Source organism: Rattus norvegicus, chromosome 2, assembly GCF_021556685.1.
Source record: "Rattus norvegicus strain SHRSP/BbbUtx chromosome 2, alternate assembly SHRSP_T2T, whole genome shotgun sequence".
Classification (NCBI taxonomy): domain Eukaryota; kingdom Metazoa; phylum Chordata; class Mammalia; order Rodentia; family Muridae; genus Rattus; species Rattus norvegicus.
Genome location: NC_141535.1, coordinates 249,221,314 through 249,248,795, shown reverse-complemented (window position 1 = coordinate 249,248,795; position 27,482 = coordinate 249,221,314). Strand labels below are relative to the sequence as shown.

The 27,482-nt window shown below is 43.1% G+C and overlaps 1 protein-coding gene across 1 annotated transcript; it reads left to right on the top strand.

Annotated features, from left to right (window-relative positions):
* The first annotated feature begins 386 nt into the window (after nt 1-386).
* On the top strand, nt 387-26,725 carry Cth (cystathionine gamma-lyase). The gene is given in 12 exon segments (NM_017074.2): nt 387-581; nt 4,281-4,362; nt 4,980-5,075; nt 6,501-6,610; nt 9,593-9,724; nt 12,179-12,236; nt 13,872-13,949; nt 15,483-15,635; nt 16,700-16,821; nt 18,407-18,459; nt 23,239-23,377; nt 26,160-26,725. Coding segments are annotated over 12 exon segments (1,197 nt in total). The 5' UTR covers nt 387-416; the 3' UTR covers nt 26,169-26,725.
* The last annotated feature ends 757 nt before the right edge of the window (nt 26,726-27,482 follow it).

The window sequence follows — 27,482 nt, the reverse complement described above, 5'->3', positions numbered from 1 at the left end:
GTAGAGAGGTGGGCGCTGGTGACTCAGTTCTGGTGGTCCTGAGATCCGAGCAGTTTCGAGGGAAGCTCAACCCTATGCTACTCTTGCCAGAACTCTGCCCCCCCGCCCCCCCCCGCAAGGCTGCTGGAGGAGGCCCTCACCGGCTTCCTCATCCTGCAGACAGAGGGGGTCTCTGGACCCGTAGCTGCAGCCAGCTGCTGAGGTGCCCCACGTGGGCCCCGCTCAGTGCCACTGGGAGGCGGGGCAAGAACGCTAGGGGCAACACCTCCACTGCGGACCAAAGAGCAAGGCTGCTGCCTAGGGACCAGTGCTGATTGGCCGCGTCGGCCCCTCCCCGCCCTGGATATAAGCGCCAAGCTCAGGAAGGCTTTGGTGGGTGTCTTACTAGCCAAAGCCACACACTCCCCGGCCCCAGCATGCAGAAGGACGCCTCCTCCAGCGGCTTCCTGCCCAGCTTCCAGCACTTTGCCACTCAGGCCATCCACGTGGGACAAGAGCCGGAGCAATGGAGTTCGCGTGCTGTGGTGCTGCCCATTTCGCTGGCCACCACGTTCAAACAGGACTCTCCAGGCCAGTCCTCGGTGAGCAGCCGGGCAGGGCTGGGCTGACTGTGGGAGCGCTCGAGAGACTTGTGGTCTCTGAGATTTTCAGTTAAAGATCAGAATTGCAAGTTGTTGAATTCTGTAGCAGTGAAGCTACCTGCAGCCAGTCCTGCTTTGAAAAACGAAGGGTTTGGGGCTGGTGAGGTGACTCAACAGTTGTGCTAACTAGTTTTATATCAACTTGACTCAAGCGAGAGAGGAGGGGGCCTCAATTGAGAAAATGCCTCCAGAAGATCAGGCTGTAAGCAGGCATTTTCTTAACTATGAGTTGATGGGGAGGACAACTCCATTGTGGGTGGGGACACCCACAGGCTGGAGGTCCTGGGTGCTATAAGAAGTTGGGTGAGCCAGCCATGGCCTCTGCATTAGTTCTTGCCTCCAGGTTCCTGTCCTAACTGCTTTCCATGATGAACTGTTAGATGGAATTAAAATAAACCCTTGCCTCTCCAGGTTGCTTTTGGTCAAGGTGTTTTTTTTTGTTGTTGTTGTTTTTTTTTGTTTTGTTTTGTTTTTTTTTAATCACAGCAGGTATATAAAGGTGCTTGTTACCAGACGTGACTACAATAATTCAATCCCATAATCCATAACCCATAATCCATAGGATGGAAGGAGGAGAGAACCATCTCCTGTAGCCTGGAGTTGTCCTTTGATGCGCCCACAGTGTCTGTCTGTCTGTCTGTCTGTCTCTCTCTCTCTCTCTTTCTCTCTCCCTCCCCCTCTCTCTCCTGGCTCCTCTCTCTCTCCCCTCTCTGTCCCTCTGTCCCTTTCCTTCTCTCTCTCTCTCTCTCTCTCTCTCTCTCTCTCTCTCTCTCTCCCCTCCCCCCTCTCCCTCCCACCTCCTTCCTCTCTCTCTCTCCCTCTCTCTCTTTCTCTCTCCCTCCCCCTCTCTCTCCCGGCTCCTCTCTCTCTCTCCCCTCTCTGTCCCTCTGTCCCTTTCCTTCTCTCTCACTCTCTCTCTCTCTCCCTACCTCCCCCCTCTCCCTCCCCCCTCCTTCCTCTCTCTCTCTCTCTTCCTCTCTCTCTTTCTCTCTCCCTCCCCCTCTCTCTCCCAGCTCCTCTCTCTCTCCCCTCTCTGTCCCTCTGTCCCTTTCCTTCTCTCTCTCTCTCTCTCTCTCTCTCTCTCTCTCTCTCTCTCTCTCTTCACACACACACACACACACACACACACACACACACACACTAAACAGTGACATAGCTATTGAGCATTTACGTACCAAATGCGTACTTTAGAACCTATGTGTGTTACATGTAGAATCTCATCAATATTAACAAGAAGGATCCTAGCCTGAACTAAGGTCTCAGTGTTCAGACAGATATCCGAGATGTGGTGTTACCAGCACTAGGAGTACCAAGGCTCATGAGCCATGAAGCCAGGCTTTAATTTATCTTGAGCCCCTTCCTTCTGCAACTGGCCGCATGGTGCTGCACTATAACTGAGCTAAGTAATAGTTCAAGCTATTTCATCATCTAAGCCAGCAGTTCTCAACCTCTGGGTTCTCCCTTTGGGGGTTGAACAACCCTTTCACAGGGGTCACATGTCGGATATTTACATTACGATCCCTAACAGTAGCAAAATTATAGCAACAAAAATAATTTAGTAGTTGGGGGTCACCACACCCTAAGGAACTGTATTAAAGGGTCACAGCATAAGGAAGGTTGGCAACCATTGATCTAAGTAGTGTGGCTTTGTGATTAAGAGCACATGGGTTCTAATTCTTACATCAGCTCTTCTGGCTGGGTAACCTGGAGGAGGAAGCTATTTAACCCATCCAAGACTTGAGATGACTCTGTGTAAACTGGGATAATGATAGAACACACCACACAAGCTGTTACTGTTGTAAACTTTGTGGTACACAGAAGGGCTTCATGAGACCTCAGTTCAGGCTAGGATCCTTCTTGTTAATATTGATGAGGTAAGCTTGCCGCCTGTATGGAACAGTGTGTAGAAATTGAGCATTCGGGTATGATATTAATGTTTAATTGGTTCAGAGAGCAAGCTGGAGTGGTTAAATCCAGTATGTGCTCAGAATCTCCAAAAGGTAATTGCGCTGTAGCAATGAGAAGTATCAGAAATCTTTAGTTCCATTTGAAAAGCCGTGGAGTGCACAAGGTGATTTGCCCATGAAGGAAGCTCTCCCACCCTGGGGGTTAAACGTCTGCATGCTTATGAATATTTATGTGAGTACAGTGCTGTTTTAGAAGCCAAGCCTTCATAGGGAGGTTTGGTGAGTGTAGCGTCCAGGGAGAATGGTGAGTACTGAAGACAGCTGGAGTCCTGTAAACTTTGTTTATTCAACACAGGGGAAAACGCTTAAAATTATTATTACAAATGCTGGAAGAGTCCTGAAACAAGGGTGTAAATAGTGGTGTGCTGTATAAGCCTAGGGGAGAAAATTGTAGGATGTTTTGTTTTGTTTTTTTTTCAAGACAGTCTCTCTCTAAGTAGCCAGAGATGGTCTTGAACTCACAGATCCAACTTTGCTTCTACTGGGATTGCAGATGTGTATGACCAAGGGAGCTTAGATCCTAGCATTGCCTCTGCTAGGAAAACATTCTCCAGGTTTTACAACATTTGGCTGCGCTTTTCTCCAAGTAGGTCACAAGGCTAAATAAAATGATTACATGAACCATAAGTATAAAAGGATGAACTTAAGTGCAAAGGGAGCTTGACACAGGAGGAGCTTCACTGAGAACTGCTTCCTCCTTTTGTTTTGAGTCATTTTTTTTAAATAGGGTTAATATCTGAGCCCTGAGCACTTAAATGGCTTTTTTTTAAAGATTTTATTTTTTATATGAGTACACTGTTGCTGTCTTCAGACACACCAGAAGAGGGCATCAGATCCCATTACAGATGGTTGTGAGCCACCATGTGGTTGCTGGGAATTGAACTCAGGACCTCGGTACCTCAGGACCTCTTTCTTAACGGCTGAGCCATCTCTCCAGCCCTTGAATGGCTCTTTCAATCCTCTCATGTGCTAAATGAATGGGTATCACTTATGCTTTGGAAAGAGAAACACAGGTTAGACTCATGTGCTTCCCTTTTCCTGAAGCATCCATCCTATAAGGAGAGGGTGAGGTGAACTTAACTGCAAGGTCATTGTAACCTTACGGACTGCCACCTACCTAGTAGTTTATGCTTCACCCAATTTCATCTTCATAACTTTGCATGTAAACATGTATTTTTCCCCCCAACCCCAGATTGACTGTTGGAATGTTTCCCTACTAGTACCAAGCTCATAAGTGGCAGGGACATCCTTCTAACCCATGGCAGATACATCATTCTCATCCAGTTTACTCGTTTTTATGTTGGCCAGCATGTCTATCTGTCTGTGCACCACAGGCATGCTGTGCCTGCAGAAGCCAGAAGAAGGCCTCAGACTGCTGGAACTAGAGTTCTAGACACAGCAAACTGACATGTGTGTGCTCGGAGTTGAAGTAGGTCCTCTGAAAAAGTACCAAACACCCATTACACCATCTCCCCAGCCCCACTTTTGGTTACGCCTTGAACTATACTGCCATAGCCACAACAATGCCACAGATAGAAAGCAATCTTGGTGGGATGGCCTGTAGCTGTGGCCATGTCTTCGCAGGCTCTGATAAAAAAAAAAATAAAGTTCTTAAGATGATGAATGATAAGTCCTGGTCCTCCTCTTTCTCCTCTCCCTTTCTTGTTTTCAGGGTTTTGTATACAGCCGCTCTGGAAATCCGACGAGGAATTGCTTGGAAAAAGCAGTGGCTGCACTGGATGGGGCAAAGCACTGTAAGAGACTCACATCTGGAGTGAATTCCAGATTCTCTTTAGGAGTCTAGGGACCACACAGGCATAGAAGAGAGAAAACAAGAGATCCTCATACCCCAGATTCGCAGTTTCCGAAGACAGTGAATCCTTTGGCCGTGTTCTTCAGCTGGCAATGTGCAGGCGTGTTCTCACTAGTTAGAGCGAGTAATGACCAAGAGGAAAGGTAGCTCTCACTGCACTCTTCATCTCAGACTATCTCTACCCTCATTTGCTGAGCCCAAAATCTTTAATAATATGCTCTCAGAGAGAAGGAACTCGCTCCCTGGACCTTTTCTGGGGAGTGAGTTCCGGGTAAGTCATCTTTGTATTTTCACTATAAATGATGCTAATGATCAGAATAGTGAGGAGAAAAGGTCTCAATATCATCTTTTCTCTGTGTGTGTGTGTTTATATTCACATAGTATTTTAAAGGTTTAATTTTTCAAACCGAAAGGGCTGTCGTGACATTAGCTGGAGAACCTCACAGGAGTAGAGGCACCAGCAGCTCAGTCGGCCAGGGGAACCACAGTACAGGTGGCACTATGTTGTTGCGATGATTTTGGTCATAGCGTAGTAATTGAATTTGCTGTTCATGGTAGGTTTGACCTTCGCCTCGGGGCTTGCCGCCACCACAACGATTACCCATCTTTTAAAAGCAGGAGATGAAGTCATTTGCATGGATGAAGTGTATGGAGGTAGGTGACCTCTCGTTTCCAGGTGTGCCAGGTAGTGCTTTGAAGATAGCAGTAGGTCTTGAATTACACGGGCACCATTGTCACTTTCAGGGACTATGTCACTTTCAAAGGTGTGTCAGGCATCTCCATGGGGCTCAGACTCTGTGTTTCACAAGTGCTTAGAAGAGACTGTCTGGTAAGAATTGTGTGCAAGATGCTAGAACAAGGATGCGGGACTTGATTAGCTTTCAGATATAACATAGCTTTGGTTCTGAGCATGTAACACACGTATTTGGTATGAGTTATACTGTCAAGCCATGTGGTATCAATGAGTGTCATAGGAGGACAATTTCTGAGAGGCAGTCTTCTCCTTCTACCCTGCGAGTCCTGATGTCAAGCTCAGGTTGCCATGCTTGATGGCCAGGGACTTTGACCTGTGCATCTCACCAGTAATGATTCATTTGCTTTAGACTCGCATACTGTGAAGAAACTGCTAGCAATTGCTTGTGCCTGTGATCCCAGTACTCAGGAGGCAGAGGCAGGAGAATTGCCATGACTTGGCCAGCTTGGGCTGTATAGTGAGTCTGAGGTCAATTGAGCTATAGGGAGACTTGGTTTTTTAATACATACTTTTGAAATGATAATATAATTATGTCGTTTTCCTTTTCCTCCCTTCAACTTTTCCCATGCACATACACACCCCTCAACGAGCACCCTCTCAAATTCATGACCTCTTTTTCTTTGATTATTGGTACCTCTGTGTGTGTGTGTGTGTGTGTGTGTGTGTGTGTGTGTGTGTGTGTGTGTTCCTAAATACATTAATACAACTTCCTCACTCTATATAATGTTACCTATGTTTACAATCTCAGGGTATTGGATAACCAACTGGTGGATTCCGGTCTGGGGAAGACTACTTCTCCCTTCTTTAGTTATTTGTAGTTCTCTGCCTAGGTTGAGGCCTCATGGCTTTATGCCCTTCCCATGTTAGCATGTCTGTTGATTTCATTGTTGTTCAGGTCTCAGGTAGCCACGTGGGTGAGATTTGATGGGTTAGCCTCTCTTGACATTTCTAGGCAATTCAATCTCACAGCAAACTTCTATCTTTCTGCTCCCGCTTCTGTCATGATTCCTGAGCCTTGAGTGCTGTGTTTTAGATACATTAGCTGGGATCGTTGGCACCAAGACCCTGCCTTATACATACATACATACATACATACATACATACATACATACATGTACATGTAGAGATTTCTACAGAAGAAGCTGTGTTGGGAGATTAGAGAAAGGGGAGTTTGAGAAGTAGTTCTGCTTCTTGTCACTTGTATTTAATAAGTGGGGTGGGGTGGGGTGGGGTGGGGTGGGGTGGGGTGGGGGAGAGTTCTCATTCTGGATTTGTGTAGGTCGGCCAAGAGCAGATACTTCTTGACATGGTGTTCTCCGCCTCAGGCACCAACAGGTACTTCAGGAGGGTGGCATCCGAGTTTGGACTGAAGATTTCTTTTGTGGATTGTTCCAAAACCAAATTGCTGGAGGCAGCGATCACACCACAGACCAAGGTAACTAGCTTGGGTTCTGATTCTGTCTGTTCTTCCTGTGTTATGGTAGGCCCATAACTTTCTTTTCATGACAGGTTGTAATTATTACGTTTTATCTAGTCTGTTGGAAACACTGAGTTTGACATGGGCTACAGTCTCCGTGGCTTGACAGCATAGTTACCTGGAGTGCACACACAGATTCTGTGGTGGAATTTCAACTGGGCCTTGAGGTAGGGGGGAGGAAAAGATCATTAGACAGAATATATTTTAAAACCACATAACAAGGCTTTAAAGGGAAGGGGAGATTTCTCTTTAAAACCTGGAGTGGAGGGGCTGGAAAGGTGGTTCAGTTGTCAAGAACATTTGCTGCTCTTGCAGAAGACCAGGGTTTGGTGGCTCATAACCATCTTTAACTTGAGTCCCAGAGGAGCCAACATTTCCTCTGGCCTTTGAAAGTACCAGACATGTGTGTGGCACACAGATAGATATATACACAGGCAAAACACTGAATATACATAAAAACATAATAAATAAATGTAAAACTCAGAGAGGAGCTTTAAGAGTGAGAATGAGCAGGTGGATAAATGGCTTAGTGGTTAAGAGAATGCACTGCTCTTGTAGAGGACCCAAATTTGGTTCGAACATTCTACATCGGATGGCTCATAACTGCCTATAACTTCAGCTTCAAGACATCCGATGCCTCTGGCTTCTGTAGACACTGCACCTGCACACATAAACACACACAGACATACATATGTTCCCATAACTAAAAATAAACTCTTTAAAGAAAAGAATGAGATTGGGAGAGGGAGAGACACACACAGAGATAGATAGACAGCTGCCACGAGTGGGGTGGAAGTTGTCAGCCGAGCCTCTTTGAAGAAAAGTTCCACAGCAACCTCAAGAACAAAGGGGATATCAGACTTTTATAAGTTTCACATCATATGATTTAGTTTAATACTGTGTACATGACAAAAAGCATGAGTGAGCCAGGTATGTAAATCAGGGACTGCTGTTAGTCCTAGTACAGCCTGCTTCTTAACTCTCTGTCCCAGAAGAAAGGCATGCAGAGGCACTGCATGGCCTTTTAAAAGTGACCTCTGTCTTGAAAGGGTAAGTCAATGTTCTAACAGTAAGTTAAAAAAAAAAAAAAAAACCAAAACCATGTGCATTGTTAGAAGCTAGTGTGGGTTTAATCTCTCAGCTCCACTCAATCTATTTTTTTTTCTTGGTAGAAAATTTAAACTCAGGAGTACATAGTTCTCAGATATGCCAAGTGAGCCTGATTCAAAGACCACAGAGCTCCTTAGGCCAGAGGCTTTGATTTCAGTCCTGGGAAGCTTTGAGCCAGGGAAGGTATTTGTGCTTGAATAGCAGATGTGGTATTTGGGAACCTCATTTAAATTCTGCGGGAGTGGAAGACCAGTGTCTTTTATAAGTGAGCCTTTCCAACTCTCTGCTAAGGATTAAAGCATTGGACTTATACCCGAGCTCATGTGGCAGTGAATGCTAAAAGGTAAAAGTCCTTCACACAAAGGTTTCCTTCCAGATTAGCACCAGGGCAGCTTTTACTAAGTAAGAATTGTTTTCAAGGAAATTGTGTTTTTATCTTGCTTGGGAGAAAAAAAATTATTCAAAGCTGGTCCGAGTGTCCCCAAGGGAAGAAATCAGATCACGAGCATGATACATTTTGTCCATACCATTTTATTTGCTGGCTCTTTACTCACTTGGATTAATACACTTTCCCCTAAAACAAAAGGTTCCGCTTTTGAAGTTACGTACATATGTGTGTTATTGTATGTGTATGGGTGTTTTGTTACCATGTACATTTGTGTACTGTGTGCCTACTGCCAGTGGGGGTGATGGATCCCTTAGAACTACAATTACAGATGGTTGGGAGCCACCACGTGGTGCTGGGACTCTAACAAGTGCGTTTAGCCACTGAGCCATCACTCCAGCCCCTGCTGTCAATTTTTAAAGTCCACATGAAACAAATTTTGTATTTAGGTACTTGTTTTCATCTTTATTTGTTTTAAAATTAGCTCGATGAGAATACATTGTTCTTACCCAGGAGTCATTTTTATAGGATTTTAAGTAAATCAAAAAGTTTTAACTACTTTTTAATGGCGAACTTCCAGACCAGGGAGTGCATTCAACTAGATATCTCTTCTGTCTATATAGGTAATAAAAAGTCATTAGTTCTTCTAAGAGAAAGCTGTAGATAACACAGTTCAAAGCAGATGCCCCTTATTTAACAGCGCTCTCACTTGGTCTTTTCAGTAACTGTTGAGGGTGCCCACCATGGCTGACCTGTAGATCAGTGCACTGCCAGTGAACTTGGCTTTCTGCATGGCTACCACATCTTTTCTTCAGCCTAATGCATGTCCTCGGGCTTAGTTCATCCAGTGCCTTTGCCATTATTTAACTCTGAGGGTGTCCTTGATAGCTGATGGTAACCTTGAATTTGTGGTTCTTCTGCCTCTGTTACTTGAATGATGGGAATATAGGCATTGCAACTCCTAACCCCGACCCACACGCCCGCCAATCCTTTCCAGTTTGTGCAGTGCTAGGGATTGATCCCAAGCTTCATGCATGCCAGGCAAGGTCTTTACTGAGCTACTTCCCCAGAGCAAGGGTGTATTTTTATACAATCTATATTATTTGTCTTTGAGAACAGAAGTTCCAGACACAAGTCTGTGGGATGATTATACAATTCACTTTTTCTTATTAGAGACATATAACCTCATTTGAGTCTGACAATTGTCCTGTAAGATAAATATCACCAACACTTTTATGCAGATGAGCATAAGAAGAAAGAAGAGAGTCTATGAAGCAATAGCCTTGGAGAAATTTGTAGGGGAAGCTCAGACTCAGACTTAAGCATTCTACCTTCATTGTCGAAGCCTTTCCATTGTGGCAAGTACTTGCCTTCTACATTGTTGTATGTGAGATGTATGTATATGTCATGTTTCTAACATAATGTTGTGTGCTGAATTACTGCAGCTTGTTTGGATTGAAACACCCACAAACCCAACCTTGAAGTTGGCCGACATCAAAGCCTGCGCACAAATTGTCCACAAACACAAAGACATCATTCTGGTTGTAGATAACACTTTCATGTCTGCATATTTCCAGGTAAATGAAATAAAGGGTTTGTGCTGTGAGATTAATAAGCCACACGGTAATCTGTAGTTTAACAAGGGAAGGTCTACTTTATAATGTAATCATTATCAAACTTTTGAGAGATAACTATTATTGATTAGACAAATAATCAGATTTAGACTTTATTTTTTTTACATTAGTTAATATCTCAGAACTGTGTTACTATTTTATTGGAAGTTTTTCTGGGGTCAGTTGAGCCCCAGGAATAGGAGTAAACACATTTGTCAGGCCAGAATGTATAAGAATAGACACTGTATAGGTTGGTTGTATTCTACCTTTATGTGTCAGCTTGACACAAGGCAGACATCAGAGAAGAAGGAGCTTCACTTGAAAGAATGTGTCAGTGAGATCCAGCTGTAGGGGATTTTTCTCAATTAATGACTTATGGGGGGTCTTCCCAGCTCATTCTCGGTGGTGCCATTTCTGGGCTGGTGGTCATGGGTTCTATAAGAAACCAGGCTGAGTGAGCCAGGGGAAGCAAGCCCGTAAGCAGTGCTGTTCATGGCCTCTGCATCAGCTCCTGCCTCCAGGTTCCAACCCTGCTTGAGTTCTTATTCTGACTTATGATCTGGAAATGTGAGCCAAATGAACCCTTTTTCTCCACAACTTGCTTTTTGGTCATAGTGTTTCATCACAATAATAAAACCTTAAGGCAGATACTATGGATAGAAACATGGTAGGTGAAGTCTCAGAGACTCCAAGCCTTTGAGAAGGAATGGGGTCCTTTTTAGCAGTTAAGAGAAGTTACCTCCCCTTTCTTACCTATTTGAACCCTTCCTCAGCCATCTGAGTTGAGACACCAGGAGCCATCAGAGTTAGGCTCCTGAGGTTCCTTGATGGTGAGAGATTGGGGGTTTCTCTTTGTATTTTAATCTTTCTTGTCCCTGTAATATTGGGGTAGCCCTGTCTGGTCCCGGTGGTTATATAAAGTCTGTAAATACATGGCTTATTGGGTGGTTGTATCTCTGATGCCGTTCACATTGCAGCACTAGCATGGCAGTCTGCTGGTTATCAATCCATGTTAAAATAGGAATTTCTGCTTCACCTGTCTCATGGCTAAGAATTCTTGGTTGTAGTTTGGTGCTGCAATCTGGATGGCTTCAGAGAGGGACTTTGCTTCTTACAAACCAAGTGTGAACAATCAGCTTGTACCTTGCCTGGTTTTAATGATTAAAAATCTAAGCAAAGTAGTTTGTATTCACCTGGCACAAAAAATGATTGATGGTTTTGTAAACTGCTCCATGTGTTTAAGGAGTCATAAAATGCACAGGTTTCTCCTGCAGGCAATAAACTCAGGGCCAGCCAACAACTGTAAAGAATCAAGTTTAGGGAGGCTACCAAGTCCCTGTGGAGGGTCAAGTCTGCCCTGGGGGACGAATCCAGGCATCTCTCTGGGGTTTCCGTGAGACTCCAATCCTTTTCCCAACAGGCCTGTTCTCAGGAGCTTATCACCCTCCAGAGTCCTGATTCCCAATGCCATAGTGTGGTCATTAATCTTCAACATGTGAACTGGGGAGACACAGACATTCCAAAACACAGCCATGAGTGTTTTAAGTAAGAACTACCCAGAGAGACTTTGAAGAAAACAAAACCAAAATATATGTGTATAGCATGTAAGTGCATGCAAATATGTGTGTTTTAAAGACAGGGTGATTAGTTGGCAGCAACATTAGGGCAGGAGAATAATCTGTACAAATTTCCTTTTGAAAACTTATTTATTTGGACACGTGTGTGTGTGTGTGTGTGTGTGTGTGTGTGCGCGCGTGTGTGTTCGTGTGTTAGTGTGTTACAGTATAGTGGTAGAAGTTGGAAGAACTTATGTGGATTTAGCTCTCTCTGTCAACTGTTAGGTTCCAAGGATTGAATTCAGGCCACCCTGAGTCATCTCTCTTGCATGAACAGATTTCTTTGTGACTTTATACTTGTCAAAACTAGTATAATGAGAAAGTGACTAGGAGTCAAGAGCCCCACAAACCAAGTATGAACAACTTGTACCTTGTCAGGTTTTAATGACTAAAAATCTAAGCAAAGTAGTTTGTACTCCCTTGGCCCAAAAATTGCCTGATGCTTTCGTAAAGTGCTCCGTGTATTTAACAAGTCATAAAATATACACCTCTCTCTCTGTTGTAGGCAATATGCTCAGGGCCAGCCAATGACTGTAAAGAACAGTTTTGCCTTTTGTTTCCTTGCAACTTACACCTTCAGACTCTGAGCCCAGTCTTCTGTTTGTTTGTTTGTCTTTTCCTTTTGGAGCTTCTTTGGTAGAAGGAACTGTAGATCTTAGAAAAACCAAAGCTGTGTGGATTCTCACCCAGAAGAGCAGAGACAGATTTACCTGGGATCAGATATGACAGATGCAGGTGGATGGAATGGTGCTTCTCAGATGGTTTCTCATTTGAAGTAAAGATGTCTGTTGTTCTCTTTCAGAGACCTTTGGCTCTGGGTGCTGATATTTGTATGTGTTCTGCCACAAAATACATGAACGGTAAGATAAGCGTAGCCTACGTCTTAAACATTCTTCACCCATAGATGGGCAATGGTAGGGAGGGCTTGGCATCTTGGACCCGTTTCTTCTGCTACTGTGTAGGACTTAGGTTATTTGTGTCGAAGATTCTGTGTCTTGAACTTTCTACGTCTACTTCCCAGGGTGAAGACATGCTGAGAATTCCATTTCTCATAGACAGAACTGCAATAGTTGCTCACAGGGTTATGTGAACGGTTATGCTTCCATTTTGCTGGCAGCTTGACTCTTTATATGACTTATTTTACTGCTTTAGGTATAGTCACTGCTATAAAACTGGATAGAGCTCTCCTAAATGATCAAAGAGAAGGCTTTTTGCCTTCTTAGGATTTTTTTTCAAGAGACAATCATGGTTTGGTGGTGGGTTCTTGCCCTGGCCTTTTGCTGTTCGGTTAGACAAAGGCCAAAAGAGTGATCATCTCCACCTTGTAACTCTCTCACTGTATTGGAGGCTCGAAACTGATGGCTTCCAGAAACCTTACATTCTCTTGCTTATTCTGTGGCTGGAAACTGCTGGCTTCTTTTTTCTTTAACTCTCTGTATTTTATTAAATGCTGGAAATTTTAAACTGTTGGAAACTGTTCTGTGCTTCAATAAGCACTGAAAACTTAACGCTTTATGCTTAAATACGCACTATGGAATTATGAAAAGGATTTATTGCTAGTGCTCCTCTCTCTGGTAAGTCAGCCAGGAGCCTCTTGCTGGCCAGGTGAGAGGCTTGAAGCTTGTTAACTCTTTTTGAACCAGAGAGAAGAAAAGGAAAGGAGTCCCTCACACAGACAACACACACTGGGAAACATGTGCTGTGTCACCTTTCTTTATTGCTGTAGCCTTTTTATACTTTTAGACAAAAAGTTCTCTAAGAAAGAATTACTTCATAGATAAAATGTCACATAAAAGGGTAGCTATGGAAAGGTATCAATAGCAAGTTCAATGTAGTGTTTCATACTGTAAGCTCTTAAGTTCAAAGTTTTCCCATGCCCTTGCCTTATCATAGTGCACACCTGTGGTTTCATCCTTGGACCTGAGTGTTTTCCCTTGAGCACAAATTTGTCCCAAGCCTATTTCTCTTTTTAGTATAATTATGAAAACTCATTATATTTTTATTAGGAAGCCTTTACTTAATATTTATGAGGAATGGGCACAGTTTATTCTTGATTCTAACTTTACTGCAACTTTCTAGCAAACCAAATAAAACCATCTCTTAAACCTTTCTTCCCAAAATTATTTGAATCAAATCAGGAATTCTATAAAATCATTAATTCATCTAAACAGAATTAATTCATGAAAGTTCACTTCATGTTGATCTGCAGAAAATCTGTCCAATAGTGTGGACTGATGCCTGGGAATTGTTAAAGTATGTAATAGTGACAGGAAAGATATATCAGCTACGAGAAACTATTCTGAAATGAAGTCTCTTGGAATCTTACCTCTCAGAGCTCACCCATTGTAAGCCATGCAAAGATGATGGGCCACCTCCAGGAAGGCCACCTGTTAGCCTTAGCTTATCCTAGATAGCTCCTGACAGTTTGGAAATTATGAAATGAGAAATTAACATGAGTTGTTGTTGTTGATGGTGATGTTCTTGTTTTGTTCCAGGCCACAGTGATGTTGTCATGGGCTTAGTGTCTGTTAATTCCGATGACCTCAACGAACGGCTTCGTTTCCTGCAGAATTGTAAGTGGTCAAAAGCCCGGGTTTCCTTGTGTGTTTGGTGTATGTGTGCAGGACTCTCCACCTTAGTCCTTTGAGACAGGGTCCCTCCTTAAACCTGCAGTTAAGCTCTGGTGATCCTCATGTCTCCGCCCAGCACAGTACTCGTATTACAGGTGCACATAGCCATGTCCAACTTCTTACTTGGGTGCAGTGATCCCAACGCAGGCCCAACAGAAAGCACTCTTGGGCACTAGGCCATCTCTGCAGCTCTCTAAGTCTGGATTCTTGTTATGCTACCAGAGACTACACTTGATATTTGTACTTCTACAAAATGTTGTAACACATTTAGGGAGAGAGAAGGAAAAATGTTACAGCTCATACCTGATGGGCAGAAAGATGTCTGTGAATTCTAGGCTACCCTGGTGTACATTGTGATTTCCAACACAGTCAGGTCTCAGAAAGTGAGACCGTGTTTCTTATAAACAAACAAATAAACAATTGAATACAGTTATAGCATAGCAGGCTTTTTATGCCTGGAGCATAGTGAGGTTCAAGCTAGTCAAGGCTACAGAGCGAGAGTCCCTGTTTCAAATAATAAACAAAGAAATAAATAGAGCCAGATCATAGCAAGATTTCATGGCTTTTTACCTCATTTAAGGAGTAAATATTTTTATTTGCTCAAGAAAAAAAAAGGTTAAAGCTCAAGTGAGTTTTCAAGACTCAATGTATGATTTTAAACACTGAAATGTTGGTTCAGGTACGTAAGTATGTGGAATGGTGGTTAGTTTTGAGTAGGACTCAAGACCTAAGCATACACTTACACTGTTGTGTCCATTAAATACCTTTCCTGGTGGTGTGCTCAGTTTACCTTGAGTCACAGGTAATCATCACATTCTAGCAGATAAGAGACAGACATAATTAAAAATTAAAATACTCTTCTAGAAATCACTCCTAAAGTGATAAAGGGGTTGGGGAGGGGAGTTCACTGGCCGCTTGATAAATAAGTAGGAATGACATAACTCTAGCTAAGAGCTGAAGCTGCTCTTGACGAAGAACCTCAGTTCAGTTCCCAGTACCCCACATCAAGCTCGCAAGCACCAGCTCTGGGGATTTGACTCCTTCTCCTGGCCTCTGTAGGCACTGCACCCACATGCACAAATAAAAATAAAATCTTTAAGAGTGGAATTAAGGTGTATTGTTAGTCAGTAGATCGTGTAGCAATAATCATGGCCACACTGCAAAGTCTTCTCTGTCATGCGTTTCAGAGATGTGAGGGTCCACACTATGTGGACTGTCCCATCGCTGAATCATAAAGGACCATCAGAACTGAAAGCCCCACCTTCGTTTCCATTTCTCGGTGTTAATGGACATTTCTCTCGGTGCATTTGTTGTGCTTCCAGTTCAACAAAGCAACTCTTTCCTAAAATACAAACGTTCAACTTCTTGGCTAGATTTTTTTGGAGCCATTCTATTGAAAAAAAAAAAAAAGGAACCAGAGGATTCCTTAAACCCCATGGTAGCTCCAAGCTAATTCAAGCTTTGTTTGCTTTCTAGCTCTCGGGGCAGTTCCTTCTCCTTTCGATTGTTACCTCTGCTGCCGAGGCCTGAAGACACTGCAGATCCGGATGGAGAAACACTTCAGGAATGGGATGGCAGTGGCCCGTTTCCTGGAGTCTAATCCCCGGGTAGAAAAGGTTATTTATCCTGGTATGTCAACCTGAATTCTAAGCATCTCTGTTTAGATTATATGTCATTCTTTGTGTGTTTCTGTTTTGGTGTAATTTTACATTGTTCCTTGGTTATTGTCACTCTGCCTGGCTCTGGAATGAGCATGGTGGGGCTTGGATAGACAAGATGTTGGACTGAAGGCAATGAATGTCAGGTGTTAAGGACAGCTTCACGTGTGAGATGCTTCTGCATCTGAGGCTTGTGTATACTCCGTCACAGGATAATTCTGATTAATTGGCTGATGACCCTGCTGGTCACTTGTTCAACACTAGCTCTTACTATAGTCTGATGTAAGTTTGTCCCACTGAGGCTTGACTTACCAGAATTCTCCTTAGGCTCTTTTCAGTTCACCACTCTTTTCAGGTAGACCAGCAGGCTATTGTTTCCCCTTGAGTTTATGTTAGTTGGTAAGCTGCCATGGGCTTCTGCAGCCTTGTTCTTAGATCCTGTGGTGGTCACAGGATGGATCGTGAGTACAGGGTAGTTAAGATTTTTGCCTTTAAGGAAATTGCATAATCCAAAGTCAAAATGTATGTGAGCTTGGATCTCTACCTTTCATTTGGTAAACGCTGCTTGCTGGGGTATATTTTGGATACAGGGAAAGAGAAGGGCAATGGATAGCACTAATTTGTTTGGTGTTCATGGTCGAGTATTTCCAGAGGCATCCAACAACTGTTGGGCCTGGATTTCCCCTAGGAATATGAATGCTATTTAATAAAATAAATAGATTTGCACTCACGAAGACAGTCTTGTCCTTAAAATACATTGATTAATGAATTGCAGAAGGGTGCAGTTAACAAGGGAGCCTAGACCTGCAGAGATCCTGAATGAGAGGAGCACAGGCCGATAGAGTCAAGAGAAGAGATGTAGCCAGGGAATGGGAGGAGGTAGGAGAATGGTCTGCAGTGCCAGACAGGGGAAAAAGACCCACACAGTCCCACCAACAGGCTTACTTGCAGCAGACTTTGGGTCAGTGAAGTTGCTCCCTTGAAGTTGTAAGCATGGCTCTAGAGTGAGACTTCTCTCATGCTTTGTGGTTTTAGGGCTACCGTCTCACCCTCAGCATGAGCTCGCCAAACGTCAGTGCACGGGCTGCCCCGGGATGGTCAGTTTCTATATCAAGGGTACTCTGCAGCATGCTCAGGTCTTCCTCAAAAATATAAAGGTGAGCTCTAGATCGAATTTCCTTCCTCTAAGACTCATAATCACTCCCAGGTTTTTTTTGTTTGCAGGTTACTCCTGTAAGACCGAGCAAAGCTCTCCTGGCTGAGATCTGTCTCTAAGATTAAAGATAGTATTAACTTCAGACATTTAGTAAAATTAAGCTAGGTAGTTCTATCCGCTTGGAATATGGAGGCAATAGGATCATGTGATCCATAAGTCTGAGACGAGGTTTGGCAATGGTAAGAATCTGGAGTTAAGTTTTACGGTGCTGTAACACAGGCTTAGTCCTTAGTGCTTGCCATAATATATTAGCCTATTTTTCATTTCTATCACAAAATGCCAGAGACGAGGTACTTTATAAATAAAAATTTCCTTCTCTGGATGTTCAAAAGCATACGTTCAGAGTTAGGTGGCCCCTTCCTTAAGGCCTGGTGGCAAACGCATCATGTGTGGGAGAGAGAGCAGTCACCAGTCAGAGAGGCCATTGGCACCTAGGGGCAGGCTTGTTCTGATGGCAACTGACAGTATTTTGGTTTAGTTCTCCCCTCAGTGACCTCAAAGCAAGCCTCACACTGAAGACCTCCACTTCAGCCCCTGAGCTTTGGTAGGACAAGCCACACCCAAACTAGGCAGGTCACTCAGGGTATAGTTCTGGTGGCTGAAGGGACCAAATCTGTCAGTATCCATGTGGCAGAGGTAGAAATATTTTGAGAAAGGGCTTGTGGGAGCAAGAATGCTTTTAAGGCACCACTAATCCGGGGAGTGTGACTCGGTGGCACCCAGTAGTTACATATTCCTAGAACCACCACTCTGTAGTACCTGCCTCTCATATCACTCGGTCGACCTCAGAAAAGACCATGTGCAAACCAAAGAGAATCTTGGACCATAGAAACCTTCTCCACAGGCAGTTAAAGCAGGTTTTAATTTAAGTATAATATGTATATATCTGTTGCTTTTTTAAAGGCAGCGTCTCACTCATTCTATAGTCTGGAACCCTAGCACTCATTATGTAGCCCCAGCTGGCCTTGAATTAACAGTTATTCTCCTGTCTCTGCCTCCCAGAGGTACTATGGCCAACATCTGTCTTAAGCATATTTGATACATGCAGATTTCTTAGGTATCACCTAAACTAGGGTGATGCAGGAAGCTGACTTTGGTCAGTTTATTGTTGATTCATTGATTTTGTAATGCTGAGGTGAAACTCAGGATCTTGGACATTCCAGGCAAGCACTCCTCTACGGAGCTACAGCCCTCACCTTGCAAAGTTCACAGAGATAAGTCTCACTATGTCGTTCAGGCTGGCGTTGAACTCACAGAGTCCTCCTGCCTCTGTTTCTCGAGTGCACTAATGACAGCCCTGGCTTCAAGGCTAGCAACTTTTCATGTTTTCAAGGCCTGAAGACAGTACATCTAATTAGCAAAAGCATTGTCTTAGACTTTAATATGTTTTTTTTTCTTAGTATCTTGCCCAATTCTTGGTTTATTCATAGTTCCCTTCTGGAACAGAGAAATTTCATCAAAAACAATCATTTTTAGATTTTAGCACTACATTATCAGCCAATCTAAATTCCTGTTTTCTTTGTTAGCTGTTTGCTCTGGCTGAGAGCCTGGGAGGATATGAGAGTCTGGCTGAGCTTCCGTAAGTATTCTCCTGTTTCTCTGTTATTATGGCATCTCACTTATTTAGTCTTTATTTTTAGTTGCTGATTTCTGTATGTCTCATGCTAAGCTGCTGCATTGGGTACCTCTCATGTTCACTGACATAAAACCACAGCTCTCATCTTTAAGACCACGAACCCAGAAACACAGATTAACACAAATTCCATGTTCCAATGTGGAAGCAGTTTCACAGGGTTTTTATAGTTTTATGGAACAAAGAAAGTTATAAATCAAGTTTAAAAAACATTTGTTGGTACAGTGAGATGGTGAGAGCCATTTTGTAGTCCCAAGATGCTATTGATGATACTCTTAGTCTTGGATTGTTGGAAGCTAGTGTTTTGCTAAGCTTCTAAGAGGCCCTATTTATTACCGTCACAAGATGTTAGTTTAGATGCAGAGTGGGGCAAGGAATTGCTATTCCAGAAGGCTAACAGTAACCCTAGATAAAGTAAATAATCTCTGATCCTACAAAATTCCAATCTCCACAGTACCGAATTCCAATCAGTCCATATTACTCTCTGTAGACACAGACTCCTCCCAGAGTTTTATTCACAGTCAGACTCAGCTTTGATCATTTATACACCTCAGCTTCCTGAGGGTGGGGACCATAGGCATGTGCCATCTCCCAAGTCCTAACTAAGTCTGTGGGGACAAGGTAAAGGAGGGAGCAATGCTCTTCTCAAATGCTGCCTCTTTCCCTGTCCTGCCAGAGAGAATAGTAACTATGTCCTATGCTGCTGTTCCCCGGATTGGGCCTTGGAAGGGATGTTGGAGACTTTATCCCAGAAAAGCTGTCAAGGTTCCCTGGAGAATAGAAAATATGTCCTGTGCCTGGTATAGTCAGAGGAGGGTCTGACTATACAGGTAAACCCATTTATCCTCTTAGCATGTTGTCCTTGATGACGTTGTGCTATCTGAATACATATACCCTAACACACCTGACAATCCACAGCCCCCATAACCTAGGCATTAGACAGAGGATTCTAGAAAGACACCCAGAAGCTTACATTACAGACAGTCCCAGCGAGCTTGGCTGATAGGTTCAGGAACACACGGCAAATTCATTCCTGAGGCTTTGCATCAGATATAGCATGGGTTGGGACTGGGGCAGTGGGTCGGGAGGTCAAGTGCTTGCAACACAAGCACAAGGACTTGATCTTGGCCTCCAGGTAAAAAGCTTGTCCATGTAAAAAGCTGGACATGGTAGGGCATGCCTGTAATCCCATGGGGAGAGGGAGAGGAAGATGACAAAAGCTTGCTGGTTAGCCAATGAAGTGGCATCAGTGAGCTCCAGAACATCAAAGTCGGTCTTCGACACCCAGGTAAACTGAAGTGACCAAAGGCTGTTAGCTCCTGGCTCTCTTTGGTTCTTCTGGAGCCAGAGTTGATAGCTTCTGGCAATTGACCTCTGCTAATAGCAGCAAGGGATTAGGAAAAGAAACTTAAGTACTTGGGCTGGCACTTCCCTGTGGGAGAATCTCTGCACCCTTTTTAACTCTTTAGGGGCTGGAGAGAGAGAAAGGGAAAAAGAAAAAAAATCATACACACATACAATCTAAATGAAGCAGAGAAAGGCTCTACCTCCCTTCATTTTTTTCCTTCAGGTTTTTTTTTTTTTTAACCTTCTCAGACAAAAGTTCTCTACATAAACAAAATTACCTCATAACCAGAAAAGCAATTATCAGGTAGAATCGTTACAACAGGATAATTGATTACATGGTTTTCTAAACACTTCTACATTTCATAAGTGCATAGTAAGTTTAAAGCAATAGCCCATGCCATGGGTTGATAAGGTTTAAGGAGTTACAGCATAACTGTTTATGTGACTTTCCGTTGTGTCATATCTGACTAAGCATTCTTAGCTCCATGGATTCATTTTAAGTTTAGAGCAATAGTTTTTATGTCATAAGTTAGCCAGGTTTTTGTCAAGAGACAAGTCATCTGTCTTTTGTCGTATTATTTTGAAGTCTTATACAGATAAAGTAGTCAATCATTTATTTCCTGTCCTTGTACCTATAATAAATCGCCCATTCCCAGTTTATGACCTTTGGTTTATGACCTCAGCCCATGAAGATTTGACCCTCTGAACTCTCACAGTGCATGCTTTTCTAGTATTTCCTAATTAAAATAACTTTGTGTGCTTTAACTTATGTTTATGAAATACTTTAAAGATAGAGGCTACATGAAATTTCTACACATTTAAAAAGTAATGGCTGGCATGCTCAGCAGTCGATGGCCAATAGAAAAGTTCAATGGCATCTCTAGTGGCTCCTTGTCTCATAAAGTTTTGTCTCAGCTTTTCCTTTAAAAAAAAGTTTTATTCAAATACATCACACACATATATGCTATACCATATGTGAACAACACATGTGCACCACCCATATAATACATAAACACACTGTCCATAACACACACACACACACACACACACACACACACACACCATATACACACACATAAAAAAAGTTTTATTTATTTATATATATATGTTCCCTCTCATTTTACCCTACAGCAGGTCCTCTGTGTGTGGTGTATGTATGTGTGTGTGTGTGTATTTAAAAAAATATATATATACACATACATATAAATATCTTCCAGTGTTTTTATGGGGTTCCTGATTGTGCAAATGATTAGGTTTCTGTTTCCTATGTCATCTCTTGGACTCTTTTCCTTCTGTTTGTTTGTTTTGTCCTATTAAGTGTTAATTTTTGTTTTATCTTATTATGTCTTATCTTATTATAAAAGAACAATGGTATATTTCTTTAATTAAAAAAAAAAAGCAATGGTAGACCTGGTATTGCATACCTTTAATCCCAACACACTATGGAGGCAGAAACAGGGTGTGAGTTTCAGGCCAACCTGGTCTATGTAGTGAGTTCAGGACAGCTAGAGCTTCAAAAACTCAGGTCATGTTGAAAGGGAATGCAAGGACTTTGTTGGTTGTTTTTCGGGTGTTTGTTTGCTTGCTTGTTCTGGGACAGGGACTCATTGTATGACTCTGCCAGTCCTGGAACTCACTATGAAGACCAGGCAGGCCTTGAACTCACAGATATCTGCCTGCCTCTGTCTCCCAGAATTATGATTAAAGGCCTGTGCCACTACAGCCCACAAGGGGATGTTTCTCTTAATTTTTGTTACTATTGGGTGTGCAAGCACAATATGTGTGTGGGAGGGGACATGTGTGCCAAGGCATGCATGTGCAGATCAAAGGACAACCTTGTGGATTCTGGAGGTGGAATTCAGGCCATCGTGTTCACGGTCTCTGCCTGTTGAGACATCTGTTGGCCCTGGAATATTATTCATTCCTAAGAGTATGACTCTCTGAGGCCCAGGACTGTTTGGACCTGTACCTGCTCCCTTAGGGAAGAAAGAATCTGCCAGGGCAGAGCGTTTTCTGGAGGATGTTAGTATTTTAAAACTTCCTGCCTTGTTGCTGTGGTAAATACATGTCCAAAAGCAACTTAGAAAGAAGAGAACTCTCAGCTCACACCCCCATCACTGAGAGAGTCAGGACAGAAACCTGGAGGTGAGGAGCTGATGGAAAGGCTGGGAAGGAGTATTGTTTATTGACTTGATTCTCATGGCTTCCTCAGCTTTTTGTCTTACGCCTCATGGCCTCTTGCCCAGGGGTGGTGCCTCCTAATTAATGATCATGGGTGGGCCTAGCCCATTCTTTAAGATAATTCCCCATAGGCTTGCCTCCGGGGCAGTCTTTTGTAGGCATTTCTCAACTATAGCTCCATCTTCTCAGATAGCCCATGCTTGTGCCAAAACCAAAGCCAATAACCTGGAAGCTTCTTAGAGGGCCAGCAAGATGGCTCAGGAGATAGACACTTGCTGTGTAAGCCTGGAGTCTTGAGTTCAACCCCAGAACTCACATAAATGTTGAAGGAGAGAACTGACTGCACCAAATTGTCCTCTGACCTGCACACGCATCCTGTGCCCCTCCCACCAATCATCTACACATACATAAAAATTAAATTAAAAAAAAACCTTCCTTAGAGCAACAAAAGAAGATACTGTCTGTTTACTTAGACAACTGAAGTGCGTGAAGGGCACAGGGAAAGAAGCATCCTCACAGCAGTGCACACATTGGATTTATGTATGACTGAGCAGAGCCCCCTCTGCATGGTTCTCAGTCTACTCAGACCCTCCTTTAACCTCCCACAACCTTCTTGCCTGGACTTCATAGATTGGTTTGTCTGCTTTTCTTCAGTGCCTCCTTAATCCTCTAAAATAAGGCGAACACCTCATTTCTCCCCAGGTGCATGATGGAATGGCCTCCCATGATGCAATGGGAGCATGAGTTTTAAACCTGTTGAGGATGATCAACTTCTAGTTTGGAAAATTCTTCAGGCCTTTCTTTCTTGGATTCTGTACTAAAATGTCTATTGCCTGATGCTGGCTGGTAGAGACCTGGGATTGTCTTTGATTAATCTGCCTCAGAAGGATGTTTCTTGTTAAGAGCAGCCTAGGAGCAATTTGGTCTCAGTAAAGACTTGTTCCATCAGGTGGTCAAATCTACAGGTTGCTGGTCTCTCCCCTGCTGCCTGGGTACCAGACTGCTGTCTTCAGCTCATTTTTTAATGACATAAGTGATGTCATAAGACGTCCCAGTTTTCATTTAAACTCATGACGAGAAGAGATAAATTTGGCAAAATAGGGGCAGAAAGAACTGAAGATAGCTGACAACACTGAGCGAGAAATATGACTCCACTGCCCCAGTCCAGTGACAGAATTTGCTCACATTTTCTTCCAGAGCAATCATGACCCATGCCTCCGTGCCTGAGAAGGACAGAGCTACCCTCGGGATCAGTGACACACTGATCCGACTTTCTGTGGGCCTAGAGGATGAAAAGGACCTTCTCGAAGACCTGGGTCAAGCTTTAAAGGCAGCGGTGAGTTCTGTGTGTGTGTGTGTGTGTGTGTGTGTGTGTGTGTGTGTGCGTGCGTGCGTGTGCGTGTGCATGCGTGTGCGTGCGCGTGCGTGCATCTGTGTGCGCGTGCGTATGTGTGTGTGCGCGTGTGCGTGTGTGTGCATGCGTGTGTGTGTGTGTGTGTGTGCGTGTGTGTGTGTGTGTGTGCATGTGCCTAATCTTTTGTTCTCTTATTTAAAATGGATTTTTTCATGTAGTTTATTCTGGTACAGTTTCCTTCCAGTTCATCCTATCTCTCCTCACATTGGATCTTTCTGTCACTTGTTAAAAAGTAGGCAGGCATCTAAGGAATAAAAGTAAAATAAAATAAATCAAAAGAAACGAGTCAGAATGTGACAAAACAAACGAACCAAAAAGAACCAAAGAAAAGGCACTAGAAATGCATGTAGACACAGTAACACACTCACTTGCAGACATAGGAATCCCATAAACCCCTCAAACTAGAAGGCATAGTATATATGCAAAGGACCTGTAAGGTTAAAAAAAAAAGTGGTTTGTTTCATCAGTGACACTCTCGTGGAGAAAGTGGCTGTCAAGTGGAGCTAGCGTCTGCATTTAGGGATAAGGGTGTGTATCATGTCTTTCAGCTCCAGGACCTCATTGCTACAGACCCACGCTGGCCCCATGTGTGTTGCTACAGTCTGTGAGCTCATATGTGTGGCAGCACCTGTTGTGTGTAGAAGACCTTGATTCCTCGGTGTTTTCATCCTCTCTGGCTCTTATGTTCCTTCTGCCCGCTCTTCCACAGACTTCCCTGAGCTCTGCGGGGAGAGCTTTGATGGAGGATGTCCGTTTCTAGGGCTAACTCTTCCAAGGTTTCTCACTCTGCATGTCGTCTGCAGATTCACAGATCTGCTGCAGAAGGAAACTTTTCTGATGGCCAACCAAGACACTGGCCTGCGTGTACGGCAGAAAGTCACTAGGAGTCTTTTTACTCCTATCAATCAGATCAATAGTGATTGGTTTTCCCCTAGGTCCTTCCCCTTTCTAATCTCAGGTTCTTAGCTACCCAAGCATTGGGCATGAGTTCCATCTAATGGATTGGGCCTTAACTCAAATCATAGATTGGGTGGCTATTCCCACAAACTTTGTAGTTCTATTGCATCAGGTCATCTTGTAGGCAGGTCACCATTGTAGATTGAAGAGTTTGTACCTTCCTCCTTTGGTAGCATGCAGAGAACCTTCCAGTAGTATCTGATCTGTGGGGGGTGAAGGCTTTAGGAAGGCATCAGCTCAACCTCTCCATGTTCAGTAAGTTAAGTAGTAGGACCTTACTGTCAGTTTCTGGAAAGCGACCCTCAGCCTTGGCAATAGCCTGGGTTGTCTGAGGGCTCTCATGGGACCCTTTTGGTCAAGAACTCCATTGTGTAAGCCACTTTCAGTACTTGAAACTTCATTTAGTGACAAGAAATGCTCAGTTGGGGCTCTGTCTCCCCTGTTATTTGGTGATTTCGATTGCCTTCATATGTGTATGCACTGCAGGAAGCTTCTACTGTATTAGGTTTCTATACAACTCCTCGAATATCCCTTAATTTTAGCTGTTCCTCTTTATAGTCCCTTCCTTGCCCCCTTCCTTCTCTCTCCCTATTTGATCCTCTATTGAAGCCTCCATCCTCCATCCATCCATACTTACTTACTCTGTTTCTCCTTCCTATCTATTCTATATCTCCTCCCTTAGTCCCTTATGCTCTACTTAACCTGTGTGGTTACATAGTTTGTAGCTTGCTTGCCAATGACTTAACAGTGAACATTCTCATACAGGTGAATACATACTATAGCTGGATCTGAGTTAACACACTCAGGATGATTTTTTTCTACTTTCATACTTACCTTCAAATTCCATAATTTCACTTTTTAAAACTTTCTGAGGAATACTCTATTGTGTAAATGTACCATTTCCTTTATATCCATTCTGTTGAGGTGCATCTGAGCTGTTTCCAAGTTCAGGCTATTAGGCCTAGAGCAGCAGTGAACATGGTCAAGCAAGGGTCTTTGTGGTAGGATGGTGTGTCCTTTGGGCATATGTCTTAAGAGTGGTATAACTAACTTAATGTAGATCAATTCCTATATTTCTGAGGAACCACCACGCCAATTTCTATACTGGCTATGTAAGTTGGTACTCCCACCAGCTACAGATAAATGTTTCCCTTATTCCATATCCTTGTCATCATGAGTTGTCATTGTTTTATTGATATTGGCCAATGATATCATGTAAAATGAAATCTTGAAGTAGTTTTGATTTGTACTTCCCTAAATAGTAAGGGTGCTAAGCATTTCTTTTCAATGTTTCAATGTACCTAGTAGTGAGGGTCCCCAAGTGACAAGATGACCAACCTACTGGTCCCTCAGTCTAGGTTCAGCTTATCAGCAGGTCTTTACCCCTTTAATAAAGCAAGAACCCCAAGCCACCCAACATCTCCTAGAATAATATCGGCCTCTCTGAGCACATCAATTATTCAGACTTCTGGACTGCTTTTGGCATCATCTACAGCACCTTCCAGCACCTTGGGTTTACACAGTATAGGGCATCTGACTCCCAACTTCTTCATCCACCTACTGCAAACCCCAATCTAGAGCCATCCCAGTTCCATTCTGACCCTCATCACCAAAATTAAAGGGGGAAAAAAGGTGTCACTTTGCTGGCATGCGTGCATGCGTGAATCTCAGACTGAGTTCTCAGGCTCTCGGAGTAGGATGTGGAGGTCACTGACATTCTTTCTTTTTCTGTGCACTGTTGATACAGCACCCTTAAAGTTCGAGTCAAAGCCGGCATTCCAGTGCTGCCATCAGCAGCAGCAGCCAAGGGGCCAGACCTTCTGAATAACTGGACAGACCATTAAGGAGCATCTGCAGAACTTCGCAGTGAACATTTTAAGACCCTAGTGATTTTACAGCTGTAACCTTACAGGGATCTTCCCTTAAGGACTGTCTTCTGCTAACAGGTTGTTCTGTTAGTATCATTCTGATAGTTTTGCTGTATTTGTGTTCAAGGAAGAGAGTTGTATTATTTTGGGGATCATGTTGCTTCTTTTTTCCTTTTTCTTTCTTCGGTAGCCTAAGATATGTTTTAATCATGTTTACAAAATTTAGTATTGATGTTTTATGAAGTTAAATTATTCAATGAACGGTCTTAAATCAACTGTAGGGGTTTTTTTTTTGAAAAATTATTGAAAGTGGGGGGTCTTTATTTAATTACCATAAGCCAAAAAAATCAAATATTTGGAATATCTACTGTGAAATTCTAGTGATTAAAGGTTGTACTTGATACTTGTTGTTTTTCTTAAATAAATATAATTACCAAATGTACCTGGCCCTGATACTGCTTTGCTGTTTCTGGGTTCGTTTTCATTTCCAGTGGCTGCTCTAGAGACCCCAAACTCTATTTTTTTTAATAAATGTAACTGAGTAATTCTTATCCTTAAAGTTTAACATTTACATATTAGATACAAATTATATACATGGTACTTTTTATGCTTTTCATGTTTTTATCTGAAATTAATTTACTAAGGTAAAAAAAATGTGTGTTGAAACCAGAATCTTTTCAGTATTTTTCCCTCAGCAAGAGTTTTTTCTTTTTACATTTACTCTGCTACAAAACAAAACAACCCACATTTTTTCTTTTTAAACTGTTTCTTAGCCAAAAGCTTTCTGCCTTACTGTGGATCAGGTGTGCACAACACACCTACTAGCTGGGGCAGTGGGTGGATCTCGCTGGAAGCAGGCTTTCCTGGTGAGTGGGTAATCAGCCCTCTTGTCTTTCTCTGCTTAGCCTTAGCCATAAGATGTAAAATTACCCAACCACTAGCTGCTAACCAAGTCCCTGGGCAGTAGTGGCCGGGTGCTAACTGACCTTTCACCTTCTGGATGGTTTCTGAGAGATCAGTCTAGCTTTCTGTATTGTAGAATGAAGATAATGGGGTTGATTTCCTGGGCAGATGGGTCCAACTTCTACCATTTATGTAGGGTCCAACCATTGTATGTTTAGTATCTCAGGACTTGTGGGAGAACTGACTATTGTTATGATTGTTGGGGGTTGCACAGACTAAGAGAACCGTGTGTGTGTGTG